Here is a 15,149-nt window from a genome sequence, read left to right as displayed (position 1 = left end):
TACTTTTCTTTATATATATCTTTTACAACTGACTTTCGGGATTGTTATAGAATTTAATAAGTGTTTATATATTTTGTGAATATTGTAGTTTATTTTGATGTTCATATACCATGTAACACAATTTTTTTAACAAATAATTCAATTTATATAATTTAATCATTTAATTTTAAATCGTGATCAATTTTAATCCTTATTATAAGTATTCTTATTTAATTAAATTAAGGGTCAATTTTTATAATATTAATAACTTTTAAGGACATAGAATTGAAAAAAATGTTACAAACTTTAAATGACATGGACTGAGTTTTAATATTTTTCTATTTTTTAAATTAATTCTGGGTTTGTTCGAATTTTTCATACAATGGTTTTCACATATTTCTTCTTCTAATATAAAAATAAAACATATTTTTATAAATACATCTTTAATTCTTAAAATGAAATGAAGCTGGCATGTTTTAAAAAATATTAGTGAAAAGTAGATAACACAAACGGATAAGTTTATAATTTGTTTAAAGAAATAAAGTGTGCAAGTATTTATAAGCTCAATTTAAAAAAATCAAAGTAAAAAAATTCTAGTTGCCTGATAAAGAACGAGAGAAAGAAGTGAGAAGAAAAATTGAATTAGCAAGAAGAGACTTCTTTAAATAGACGCAAGGATGTATGGATAGTCAACAGTAGTCATTTAAACACACCATCCCCTACTTTTAAATATTAAGTACCAAACTTCATATGCTAATACATTCTTTGAAACTGTGAATCAGCTTTTCAATCTGTAGCAAAGTAGTAATGGCGAAGGAAAATATTATTAATGAAGAAGTTCATGAATTGGAGGCCGATCCCATCCAATAATTCTCATATACTTCACATATCATCTCAATTCTACCTGATGAGGTTTAATTTTATCATTTTCTTTCCTCTGATTTTTCTGCTACTCATTATTTGGAGTATGTCCTCCATATAATAATATTTGTTAGTACTCATTTTTTGTGTCTGCATGGGTGGGTAGAATTAATAATTCTCTTTCTCTTCGATCTCAGATACGAAAACTTTTGTACTAACTGCATCTTCTTTTCACCCTCTAAACTAGATAATGGATAATGGGAATTTAGATAATCATACACTTAAGCTTAAAACAGTTTATATATAAGTTGGGGATAGTTTGAAACAAAAAGTGTAGACTACTTCTCTTGTATGATGAAAGATTTTCAAATCAACAAAGTGGCTTTTTCTTTTTCTTTTCTGTTAACTAGTACAATTAAATTCAACTTTTAACTTTAACATTTGAGATATTTGAGATAAGAAGTTGGTTATTATAATCCTTAATAGGGTTGAATTATAATAGTTTATATTTAAATTGTAAATTATTTTAGTTTATGTTATAATTAATAGTATGTGTTTGAGGTGCATAACATTTTTAGTTTGTGAAGAAAATAGTAAACATTGCAATAAAGAATAAAAAAAAATTGAATATAAAATAGTAAAAACCAAAACAGACGAGATTTTTGAAATAGTGTTAACCATAATTAATTATATTTATAGTAACAAAGATGTAGCTATTGTGGTCTTAGATAGCTCTTGTTCCAAACAACGGTAAACGCAATTATTTTTACTCAGCTATTGGGACATCGAGCATACAATAGCAGAAAGGACCCTTCATCAGCTGGCCATGCATTTGCACAACGTCTTGAAAGGAAACCTAAATCCGACAACAATTTTATTGTCAAGAGGATCAAAAGCATTCGAGCTAAACTATGTCGTTTTTGTTTTTCTTTGTTCTAAATGACATTTTTCCCTTCCGTATCATCCATCTGAATTGAAATTAAATAATAGTGATATATATGTCGAGGAGTTTCTAGACTTTCTTAGATTTTATTATAGTTGCAAATAGTTTTAAGCTTTGCTATTCGTTTAGTTCATTTTGTCGTCTAAAAGAAAAATTGTTGACAATTTTATCCACCATCCACGAGCTTAAAGAAAGTTTGTACTCTGTTTGCTTTAAAGGTATATACTTCTATATATGATGGAAAGATTTTCGAACAAATTAAAAAGTGATCTTTTTTCTTTTTTGTTATGTGATGTACGTTGAATAAGACTTCTTTTATGGGTTCGAGATGTAAATTTATTATTTTAGTTTGAGAAGAAAATAATAGACGTGGATAGCAAAGAATAAAAAAAGTTGAACATAAAATAGTAAAATTAAAAGCAAATGATACTTTTGAAATAGTGTTGACGATAGTTAATTATATTTATAGTTACAAAGATGTAGCTATTCAGATAACCAACGATAAACACACAACCAATTTTACCCAACTAACACTGCTTTTGAAATAAATTTGCTTTTTCTTGACGGACACAAAATTTGATTTTTTGATGATCATGACAAAAAAAATTTTTTTATGCAATATTCATCTTGACGTTTATGTGTCAAGAAAAGGTCCCTTGTTTTATTGAACAAATAAACAAAAATGTCAACAAAAAAAAATCGAGTTGTGGTTTTGTTGACAGGCAAAAATCATCAAGAAATTAAACATTTCTCGATGATAATAGGCATCAAGATACCATATTTTTTTACAGTTCAAAACTGTCCAGAAAACCCTTTCTCAAGAATATCATATTACTTTATAGGCCTTGTCCAACAAGTAATAGTCAAATTTAAATATTTGCATTAGTTTTGTTGATGGGTATAGCTCATCAATAAATATATTTAAGTTGGACAATTTATAGTCATCAAGCAAAGGTCCAAGAGAGACTGAATGTATTTTTTTTTCTTAATGAGCAGTGAATGTATTTTTGCTTGTCAAGAAAATAATTTTGTTAATTTGTAAGGCTCGTCAAGAGAGGATTAAAAATTCCGTCAAACTTTCCAGGAAAATGCTTCAAAGCTTTTTTTATTACATTAATTAAGTTAGTTCGTGGATCTAAAAAGGACCGTCAAACTTTGTTGATTTGTTTTTTGATTTCTTGATGAGCAATTCCTATTGAGCCTTTCTTGATTGATTAGGTCATCAAGAAAAATATGCTACTATATGTACACATGGAAGAATCTTTACGAAACTCATGGAATTGCAACAATCTTTGACAACAAAAAATCAATATATTGGTATTTGTACATATTGAAGACATTTTTTTTTGTCACAATGTTTCTTAAATTGTCGTGACATATATTCAATTGTAGCAATTAACTAACGATAGTTACAATTAAATTTTTTTAAAAATATATCTATAGCAACACATAAATTGTAACAATTTTAACAATGATTGCAATAAAATTGACTGCAACAATTACTTATACCCTCAATTCAATGATATAATGTTTAAAAAAATATTATATCATATATACCACTTAGTTGGTATACTTTGTAACTTTATTTTTCTAGTAAAAAGTTTTGAATTTTTCATATATATTTTAACAAAAATATGTGATGAATTTGTGTGTGTATATATATATATATTAACAAAATAGGTGAATGGTAAATATTGCCTCCCTTTAGTCCTTATTTTTAGACCTATATTTTACTACAATTCCTTACTTAGCTAGCATTTTGTCTTCCACTATTCTCTTGGGTCTTTTCTCTCTTCCTACCTCTTTTCATCCATTTGATTTCTCTCAACACCAAAATTATTTTCAACTACACGCTCTTTGATACTTTCACGTAGGTTTACCAAATTAATGTTTACCCAACAAAAAGTCCAAAAATTGTAATCATGACTTCATACAGATTGGATCTATATCATACAGTTGCAGCAACGCATTCGAAATATACAATAGCACAAAGGATCGTTCTGCAGCCGGCCATGCATTTTCCCAGCACTCTGAAAGGACATGTAAATGAGACAAAAACTTCATTATCTAAAAAATCAGAAGCATTTGAGTAAAATTGTGTCGTTTTCATGTTCTTATAAATATTTATGTGTTTATTATTCATATGTTATAAGTACCCATAAATATGAAGTTGATCATATAAACACTTTAAATATGATACTTTTAAACTTAGTACTTGTAAAAATATGACTTTGTCACCTTTCATTTCAATCCCTTCATACATAAACTTTATTAACTTTTATTTTTACTTACTCAAATTACTTTTTCTTAATATCTTTTATAACCGTCTTTTTTGTATTTTTATATTTGAAAATATATTTTTTTATATATAAATATAAAATCACGTTTTTAGTTTATATTTTATGAAGATTTAAAAAATTGGTGACCTTTTTCTTTTCTTTTTTTTTTTCCTTTTTTTCTAACCTATACAGTCAAAATAGACACTTGAGGTCATTGCCTACCTTTATTGAAAATGTTCATATACCCTCTACACAATTTTCTTAACAAATAATTCCAACTTATAATTTAGTCTTTTAATTTTAATTTGTGATCATTTTAGTTCTTATTATAAATATTTTTATTTAATTAAAATTAGGGTCCATTTTTATAATATTAATAACTTTTAAGGACATAGAATTAAAAAAAATGTTACAAAATTTTTAATTAGAAGGACTAAGTTCTTATATATTAACATTCTTGAACTAAATATTTATTGGTTAAATATAAAAATTATTCTATTTTTGAAATTGATTCTTGGTTTCTTCTAATTTTTCTGTGAACCACATCCTTGCATTCTTTAAAATCAAATTCTTCTAAAATTAAAGCATCTTTAATTCTCAAAATGAAGCTTACTTGTTTTAAAAAGTATAAGTGAAAAGTAGATAACAAAGAAAAGTTTATAGTTTATTTAAAGATATAAAGTGTAGTATTTATAAGAAAAATCAAAGAAAAAAAATCTAATTGTCTAATAAAAACCGAGAGAAAGAAGCGAGCAGAAAGATTGAGAAGTGAGAAGAGAGTTGTTAAATAGAAGCAAGGATGCATGGATGAGTTTGATAAAATATTGATATCGTAATTAATGGACATTGCTCTAAAAGAAAATCTAAACTTTCATTCTTTGATATATTAAGGATTGCTATAAATGATTTCTCCACACAAACTCTCCCTCAACACATCCACATCTACACCTTATTTCACACCTTCCTAACTCCATATTTATACCCTGCTTTTCCGCCTTCTAGCAAAGGTGAACTTTATGTAGGACCTATAATTAAGAATGATATATTATACGCAACATTTCAGTCCACCTGTATATGTCATATGAGTAGAGGTAATAGTTATGCACAAAGATAATAACTCTGTGTCTATCAAAACATGAGATGCACAAGGTTACCTTGACAATGCATGGTTTATATAAAGAAATTGGAACACGGGGAAAAGTGATATTGTTATACTTTTTGCATTAGACTATAGACGAAAGAGAGATTATAATTCAACATTTTCGTTTTTGAACATGTTGATTTTAAGCCACAAGTAGGAATGTGGCCCCTAATATACTGAATATAGCACCAAACCATCTTCCACTTTCTTCAACACATCCATTCACTATCGTGTAATAGAAGTATTAACGTCTGTTAATTTTTTTGGATTGGTTGTTAATAAGTTTTTGTTAGTCAGTAAGATAGCAACCACTGATCTATATACCAACAATTCTCATACTTCACATGTCATCTCAGTTGTTCCTGATGAGGTTTTATTATTTTCTTTCCTCTAATATTTCTTCTACTCATTATTTGGGATATCTACATATAATTTTGTTGCTATTCATCTTTTGTATGTCTGAATGCGTGGGTAGAATAGTTCTCTTTCTCTTCGATCTCAAATACAAAAACATTCTTTGAAAACTTTTGTACGTACCACTGCATCTTCTTTTTTTTCACTCTCTAAAAACTAGATAATGGAATAATGGGAATTTAGCTAAAGTTGGTACATCTAAGCTTGAGAGAGTTTAGATTAAGAGGGATAATTTGAAACGAAAGGTCTAGTTTATTCGAATATGATGAAAGACTTTCAAACCAAAAAAATTAAAGTGGTCGTTTTATTTTCTTTTGTTATGTGATAGCATCGTTAATTCGTATATTTAAATTTAACTTTTAGGTTTGGAGCTAGAAGTTGGTCGTTATAATTTATATTATTGTTGGATTGAATTATAATAGTTTATGTTTAGAGTGTAAATTATTCTAGTTTAAGTTATAATAATAGTATGTGTTTGAGATGCAAATTAGAATTTTAGTTTGAAAAAAAACAGTAGATATTGTAGTGAAGATTAAAAAAAAATATAGAATATAAAATAGTAAGAAACAAAGCAAAGGGGATTTTTGGAATAGTGTTAAGACGGTAGTTAATTATTCTTACTGTAACAAAGATGTAGCTATTACAATCGTCTTACATAGCTCTTATAATTTAATCTCAAACAACGATAAAGACAATTATTTTTACTCAGCTTTTGGGACTTCAAACATACGATAGCAGAAAGGACCCTTCATCAGCTGGCCGTGCATTTGCCCAATGCCCTGAAAGAAAACCTCGATCCGACAACTTTATTGTCAAGAAGTTTAAAAGCATTCGGGCAAAACTGTGTTGTTTTTGTTTTTCTTTGTTCTAATTAAATGACATTTTTTCACCTTCTTCACCACAGATTATATGAATTGAAATTACATAATAGTGATATATATGTTGAGGAGTTTCTGATCTAGACTTTAATTTTGACGTAGATTTTATTATAGTTGCAATTAGTTTTAAACTTTGCTATTAGTTTAGTTCATTTTGTCATCTAAAACAAAATAATGGTCGACAATTTTCTACTATCCACAAGCTAAAGAAAGATAGTACTCTATTTGCTTGGCTTAAAACGATCGTGCTTAAAACGATCGTGCATGCTGACCTCTTTTTATCAAGAGACCTCTAGAAATAGAAGCAAGGATGTATGTATATATCGATAAAATAAAATCTAACTTTTCCTCTTTGATATTTAGGATCGCCATAAATGATTTCTTGGGAAAATTAAAACTCCCCCTCTCCACATCCACACATCCACAACTTATTTCATCTTCCTAACTCCATTTTTATACTCTACTATTCCAGATTCTAGCATTTGTGAACTTTATGTAAGGCCTATAAGAAATAAAAATACGCAACATTACAGTCTAACTGTATGTCATATGAGCAGAGGTAATAGTTATGCTCAAAGATAATAAATGAATATATATATATGCATGGTTTACAAAGAAATGGAACACTGGGAAAAAAATGATATTGTTATACTTTTTGTATTAGACTATAGACGAAAGAGAGATTATAATTCAACATTTCCTTTTTGAATATGTTGATTTTAAGCCACAAGTAGGAATGTGGCCCCTAATGTCAAGGAAGAAAGCAACATCCAAGTTAGTAGTGAAAATAATAGTGCAGTGTGTATAAGTAATTTGGTATGCTAGCAAGACGACCACCACTCTGGAAATTATTTTGATTCCTCTATTAGTTATATTTCTGTTATTTGTGACAGATTATGTACCTGTGACATGTGTCTTTCTGTTTTACGTCTTCTTCTCATTCTAATTACATAGGGTATCTATTATATAAATATAGACCAAAAGGTCTCTAAAAGTAGGAGTGAATATATACAGAAAATATTTCCACAAGTTCTTTATTCTTCACTCCTAATATACTAAATATAGCACCAACCCATCTTCCACTTTCTTCAACAAATCTATCTACTATCATATTAGAAGTATTAAAGTTGGTTTTAGTTATTTTGTCAAAGTCGGTTAATTTTTTTGATTGGTTGATAATAAGATTTTGTTAGTTCAGTTAAGCAACCACTGATCTCCTGTCTCAACTTTGTATAAATATATCTATACATTATTGGGTTCACTAATAATAAAATGAGAGAGTCAATACTCAATTATATTGAATTCCTATGTTAATATAATAATTATAATAGTGTTGGTCCCATTGAATGCTTATCACGCCTTTATATTTTATATAGTCAACGAAGACATTTCATCCTCATCCCCTACGTTTAATTATAAGTACCAAATTAACTTCTTATTTTTTCTAATACATTTTTTGAAACTGTGAATCAGCTTTTCAATCTGTAGCAAAGTAGTAATGGCGAAGGAAAATATCATCAATGAAGAAGTTCATGAATTGGAGTCCGATGATTCCAACAATTCTCATACTTCAAATGATGAGGTTTTATTATTTTCTTTCCTCTAATTTTTCTGTTCGATCTCATATACAAGAACTTTCTTTGAAAACTTTTGTACCACTACTGCACCTTTTTTTTTCATTCTCTAAACTAGATAATATAATGGGTAGTGAGGAATTTAGCTAAATTCGGTACACCTGAACTTAAAAAGGCTTATACGTAAGTGAGATAAATATTTGAGACAAAAGTAGAAAGATATATACTTCTTTTATATATGATAGAAAGATTTTCGATCCTTTATGTGTTTGAGACGTAAATTTACTATTCTCATCTAAGAAGAAAAATAATAAACATCCTAAGAAAGAATAAAAAAAAAAATGAATATAATAAAATTTAAAGCAAATGAGATTTTTAAAATAGGGTTGATATTATATTGATTAAAGTAAAATCTTTTAACTTAACCATCTTTTGTGCATAAAAAATAGTTTAAAAAGAGGTGCTATCTTCAAATTAGTCTTCCACTATATCCTCTTTACAATTTAATTTCTCTCTTCCTACCTCTTTTCATCCATTAAATTTCTCTCAACACCAAATTATTTTTCTTGATACTTTCAAATAGGTTTACCAAATTTATGTTTACAATTTTCTATTGTATTTGTTTTCATATAGGTTTACCCAAGAAAAAGACAAAATTGTAGTCATGACTTCGTAGAGTTTGGATTTAAAAGATGCATGAGCATAAAGGGATTTAAAACATACAATAGCAGAAAGAACTATTCTCCAGCCGGCCGTGCACTTCCCGAGCGCCCTAAAAGGAAACATAAATCGGACAACAGCTTTATTGTCAAGAAAATCAGAAGCACTCGGGCAAAACTGTGTCGTTTCCTTTTTAATATTTGTTCTTAAATGACATTTTCTCCCCTTCTTTCCTTAGTTCTTTCCAAGTTTACAGCATTATTATATGATGTAGTTTATTGTTGTAAATTTAACTTAATATATTCTTCTTTTTTAGCCAGGATTGTTCATGTATATATATATATATAGTTTCAACATTTTGCTAATAAATCAAACAAACTTATTTACAAGATAAACAACTATAGACATCGACCAATTAAGACTACTATTATCATACTAACATTTTGCTATTTAAAAATATTTTTAGTTATTTTATCATTTAAAATAATTACCTTAGGATTATTATTTAATTGATTCTATTAAAGTCATTTGTTTAATACATTCTTCTACAAAACATACATACATAACAATTGTGTAGCTACCAGATTGGCATGGAACAAAAATTTAAATCATCACATTTTTATCGGTTGTTGTCACACAAATTCGAACCTTGATTTTTTATGTGAAATTTATTTGATATTTTAAAAAATATTTTGAGGGTAGTTTAATTTGAAACATTAATGAGAACTAAAAAGGTGTGTTTTATCACAAATTTGAATTGAAATTAGATAATAGTCACTAGTACAAAAGTGGTCTACGACGACAGTTATTTACTATCGTAAACGAATTTCACGACAGTTATTTTCAGTCATAGAAGCGGGAGTAATGGAAAGTCCTTCGACGACAGTGTTCCAAAATTGTCGCAATAGGTTATTTTACGACATGAAATAAATGTCGTTAATCAACATTCAACGACTTCAAATAACTATCATATTCTATTTTATGACAGTTAATAACTATCATCATTTCTTTATTAACGATAGTTAAATAAATGTCACGAATTCATTTATTGTGACATTTATTAATTGTCATGAATATGTTATTCGCGGCAGTTTTTTTTTTTAAAATGTCATTGTTTAGTTATTGACAACATTTTTTCAGTCAACGATTGTGCAATCGTGACAGTTTTTCGATAACATTAAATGTCATTGTTTTGCTATTGACGACATTTTTTTGCAGTCAAATATATTGCAATTGTGACAGTTGTTTTTGAAAAAAAAAATTGTCATTGTTTATCTATTGACGACATGTTATTCCTGTCACATATAGAGCAATCGTGACAATTTATTTTGTTAAATAACTGTCATTGTTCTCCAATTTACAACAAGTAATAACTGTCACAAATTCGTTTATTACGTCATTTATTTCCTGTTGCACATTTCTCAATTTACTATAGTTTTTTCCTGTTTTCCATGCAGCTCCACCATTACACGAACCATTTGAATGACAATAATGTAGCTGAGAATGACAAATTTGAATTTATACAAGTTTCACACCAATGTACAAAAAAATAGCCAACACTTTAATATATATACACTATAATACGATTTATAATATTTATACATCTTAATTGAATTTTCAATAATCCACATGTACGGAATCCTAGTCCTTAATCACAAAATATTTTAAATAGCATTAGAATACATCTAACAAGATTTTCTGCAGAAGCATAAACGACCAACCGAGAATGTTCGTCTCTGGAAATGTTCTTTGAAAGAAAACTCATGAAGTTGTCGACTCCAGTTGAACCTACAAAGACAACATGAATATAAGTATCCATAACACATACGTACAGCCAATGAATAACTAAATCAATGTCTCAACAAAATACAGAACACAAACAAGAACTTCAACACTTGATTCCATGAAATGAAAAGAAGCACGTGAGGACTACATTAGGCAAACACAGCAAACAGCAAGTTGAAAAATGGAAGAAAAAACCTGTGGATTTAAAGTTGCCTTAGAAAGATGGGTAGTTTTGGGTGATTCCTTTGCGTTGCATGAAGATAAATGGACTTCTCTGCTTGGTCTTGATCTTTTGTTGGTATATTTTCTAAATTTCTTTATAAGGGTATATTCAAGAGATGATATGCTTAGTTTTGTTTTAGAATTAGCTTATCAAAGATAGTCGGTTGAAGTGGAAATAATAGTATTTGAGCAAATCATGTATAGTGAAGTGATGCATAGTTCTAGTGTGTTACGCAAGTAGTAGGATCAACAATTTTGGGTGTGTTGTGAAGTGTGTTGTGATGGAATACCAGATTTTGTTGTGTTGTGTTGTGAACTTTTTTAGCAATTCATAGATGATGGAATACTAGATTTTGGAAGACCAGGCAAGTGATGGAATGCCTTTGAAGGGTCTATCTGCTACTCTTTCTCTCCAGAATACACATACCAAAAACATACCCCCTCTCACTCTCCCCTTCTCTATTCATTTTACTACCACACTCATGGTGGTCCCTCTTCATATTCTGCAAACATGTTTTTCTGTTTTCATTGTGTATTGGGTCTTGTATTTAGTTTTCATTTCGGGTGTGTTGGGAAATAATAGGCTTTCGTGAATGGAAGCTAATTTAGGGTCAAGACATGTTTGCAAGCTCTGTAATAAGAGTTTTGCTTGTGGGAGATCTTTCCCTTGGGAATATGAGTTCTCACTTGACCAATAATATAGCTCATAATGATAAGAAACAAATGGTCACTGCAAGAAGGAGTGGAAGAACCAGATTATCATATTACAGATGCCGAACATAATATGGTAATGGATATCAAATCTGATAATGAAAATGAAGTTCCTAAGAAGAAGAGAAAGAGAAGGAGAAGAAGAACGTCCAACCAAATAGCCACTGTAAATTGAACAACTTCTTGGGTTGTTCCTAGTCCTTAGAAGAAAAAACCTACGACAATACATGTACGACAATTTGTAATCCTTAGAGTTGAACAGTTTGTATTAGGCAATCATCGCAAATAAAGATGAACTATGAATAATCATGTACAAGTTCTCTCAAATTATTAAAACGAATAGGAAGATTACAGCAACTACTCAGGTTCACGAACAAAAAAAGTGCTACAGGGAATGAAGGGTTCATGTGAAAACATACATGTATCGACATACCATTCATTGTTGGTTGGCGGCAATGTAGGTTTATAGCGTCTTACTTGAATGAAGTGCCCAACATTATCCCATGTGTATGACAAAGCTGTCCATATTTTGGAAGACCGCAATGCTGAATTACAAAAACCAATTAGACAGCACAATGCAAAAACATACATCTCTAATCCCCAATCCATATACTAAACATCCAAAGCTAGTGAACCCAGGACACAAGCAAATAATCACCTTCGGCAGTTATTTGATTGCAAGAAGATTCATATCCCAATGCAGTATGGCACCAAATAACAAAATTCCATGAGCCAGTCACATATATATCGAACTCTTCCTAAGAAACAAATAAGCAAACACACATTCATATCCACTTACTTAAAAGCAAGTCACATATACTTAGATGTGATAAAATAACCATTCACTTACCCCTTTCATGCTACATACATGTTCAAAACAATGTGCTTAACATTTTCTTGTGTGTCGTTCGGGTTTAACAAAATTATATTAACAAAAAATCCCCACAAAATACTTCAAAAAATGTTGTTTCCTAATCTGGTGCTAAGCACGATGTACGTGCTTAGAAAGGAACTCCGCCAATTCCGATCTAACTTCATCGATTTCATCTTGAGAGTACGTAGGAGGTAAACTTTTCATCTGTAAATAATAAAGTGGTTAAGAATTATTTTCATTCCAAACAATGACATAAAGTGGTTTTAAAACTCTAATACTTACGACATCTACAATTGAAGTACTCCTCGCAGAAATTATGTCCCGCATGAATCGCATAACATAGTACCCGCATTCTACCACCCTATTTTGTTTGGGACACTGGATGTAGAATATAAAAAATACGTGTGAAACGTTTAAATTAATAACTTATTTACGACTACCCTACTGGTCAATGCCACATACCTTAACAACCTTCCAATTTGGTTTTTTCTTCTTTGATATATTGAATGACCTACCACATAATATAAGATTGTGTACATAAATAAAATAGTTGCACACATAATAAAGACATTAACGACAATAATATGACCTACATTTGAAGCACTTCACTCATGTCTCCGTCAATCCGATTCTTCAACGGGTCAATCCAATATGCAGCACCCTTTGTAGGATTAACAACGACCAATGTCCAGTGATTGCTAAGAACACACATTTCCACCATTATAAATTAATATTTTAATAGTGAATTCAAATCGTGAATGTTAATGAAAATGTCATTATCATGCGCTTACCCAGAGTTGTATGGGAACAATACTACTTGGTCATACTCGGCTCCGAGAAGTCGAGCATTCAACAACTGCGCATGCGATTGTTTGTAACTCGAGTAACTTACAGATCCGGCATCCATGAACTTGAACAAGCTTGAACTTCGTCCTTGTACCATAATTGTGTGAAGGTACCTACACAATGAAATGACATTACAATTAAAAGGAGACCGCAACCATCAATGACGTATATATATTAAAAGGAAATCTTACATCATGTAAGCATCTAGGCATGATGTGCATATTGGCTGCATTGACGAGAAATCCCTCAGTGACTCAACCATAATGCAACATTTTCTCTTCACACCGAATACCTCTGAAGGAGTGTTTAGTTGAATCGATGACCCCATATGTTCAACGAGTCTACAAACACCGGAGTGCCACTGGAGCACGTAGATATGCTGCACTAGAGAATGTGGACGGATCCGTATTGAAGCCCACAATTTCCTTCTATCACAAAAAGTTCAACTACTGTTAGTATAATTTGATGCATAAAAACTCCAACACAATAAAATAGACAATTACCTTATCATTCCTAGTAAGAACAAGATGTCGTGGCCACATTAAATGTGATCCGACTTCATGCGTCAGTTTGGTGACTCCTTCCTTTGTCGGTTTCGGAATCACACATTGGCCATCGAGGACAACATCCACTGATACCTTGATGTTCTCACCGTCACCTTCAGCATCAAATATTGTCCCATGTGCAATGATAGTATCTTCAGTTTCAAACGCAAGCATACACGGAGTTCCAACCTACGTAGAATTATATGTTAAATATGTGCACGTAAAGTTAGTCAATACGTTTTCAGGGTTATGTCTAACTTCTTACAAGATTAAACACGTATATAGAATTGTTGTGGAGCAGTGTGCCTTAATTAGTAAAGTATACTTTAAACTAACCTTCAAGTCACTTGATCTTGTGTCCCCCACATTTTCTTCTTTGTTCACTTCTGTCACAACGTCAGCCGCTTTATCTGGTACTGAATCAGAGGCTACGTCTTCAGTCTCATCATCTGAAACCCCTTCAACTGATGGTGTTCCTTTCGAACACATACTAGGGTCTTGTTCTTCTTCATCTCCTTTCGCACACTCATCTTTTTTCATTCTATGCAACTCCGCTTCTAGCTCGATAATTCGTTTGGCCATTTGATCATGTTCCTCATACACTGTCATCTCCTCATTACCTTCTTTAGATTCCATTGGGGTATGGAAATATTTTTTCTTAGTCACGTACTTCCCCACGCCTCGAAGTATGCCCAGACGATCTTTCCCTCCCAATGCCTGGGTGAGAACATCGTCACCACCAGATAAACTACGTCCCTTCTGGTTGCCCATTAAATCGTCCTAAAATAGTGCACGAAATGGAAATTAAAAGATGTGAAATCATAGTAACAAAAAAAACATGGAAATTATAAGTTGCCAAATTTTCTCAACTTGTTAACTTACAATGAGATTGGCAACGTCCATCGTCTCTTTATCTGGGAACTCTCCCTTACGATCCAACCGTGCATGTTTCCATACTATCGATCGATCTATTTGATCTGACGAAGAAGATGCACGCTACATAAACAGTATATGTTATATTTGGAATCTAACATCATGAAAACAAAGAACATCTTTAAGGGCAGTTACTTACCAACTCCTCAACCAGATTTGCATACCCCTTGCGAGATGTTCTCTGGTTGTATTTGTATAGCTTCCTTTTCAGTTTACCATCTTCACTTTTTTTCTGTAGAAAAAGTTGTATAACCTCTATTAAATTAACATATTTGTGTAACAAATTGTACATAAAGTATAAGAAAATGTTTGGATATCCATACGTACTTCAAAATCTTCCTTCAACCGTGAAGCCACAAATTCATCCCAATGGTCTTGATCGATGAATGAGTATTCCGCTGGTGGGTGTTTTAATTTCTCCACATCGTCCTTAAATGTAAGTACGTACGTAGTTGTTAATCTCGACTTGAACCCACGATGGCATACTCCCGCATTTTGAAGTAT

General features: G+C 30.7%; 2 protein-coding genes and 1 long non-coding RNA gene across 3 annotated transcripts; 1 reads left to right on the top strand and 2 right to left on the bottom strand.

The window, feature by feature from the left end:
* The first annotated feature begins 7,964 nt into the window (after nt 1–7,964).
* Nucleotides 7,965–9,048, top strand: LOC116404689. The gene is made up of 2 exons (XR_004217698.1): nt 7,965–8,077; nt 8,703–9,048. It is a non-coding gene; the product is annotated as an uncharacterized LOC116404689 (long non-coding RNA).
* A 3,270-nt stretch (nt 9,049–12,318) lies between these two features.
* On the bottom strand, nt 12,319–13,505 carry LOC116404661. The gene is made up of 6 exons (XM_031887908.1): nt 13,359–13,505; nt 13,113–13,280; nt 12,915–13,019; nt 12,784–12,832; nt 12,604–12,699; nt 12,319–12,525 (listed from the first exon to the last, which is right to left on the bottom strand). The coding sequence occupies exons 1-6, from the start codon at nt 13,493–13,495 to the stop codon at nt 12,430–12,432; spliced, it is 651 nt and encodes a 216-aa protein (XP_031743768.1). The 5' UTR covers nt 13,496–13,505; the 3' UTR covers nt 12,319–12,429.
* Nucleotides 13,506–13,619: 114 nt separating this feature from the next.
* On the bottom strand, nt 13,620–14,483 carry LOC116404508. Its single transcript, XM_031887024.1, has 2 exons — nt 14,049–14,483; nt 13,620–13,901 (listed from the first exon to the last, which is right to left on the bottom strand). The coding sequence occupies exons 1-2, from the start codon at nt 14,481–14,483 to the stop codon at nt 13,620–13,622; spliced, it is 717 nt and encodes a 238-aa protein (XP_031742884.1).
* Between the last annotated feature and the right edge of the window lie 666 nt (nt 14,484–15,149).

The sequence above is a fragment of the Cucumis sativus genome, chromosome 6 (assembly GCF_000004075.3).
Source record: "Cucumis sativus cultivar 9930 chromosome 6, Cucumber_9930_V3, whole genome shotgun sequence".
Classification (NCBI taxonomy): Eukaryota; Viridiplantae; Streptophyta; class Magnoliopsida; order Cucurbitales; family Cucurbitaceae; genus Cucumis; species Cucumis sativus.
The sequence above is the reverse complement of the archived record's forward strand: the minus strand, read 5'-3'. Positions and strand labels throughout refer to the sequence as shown.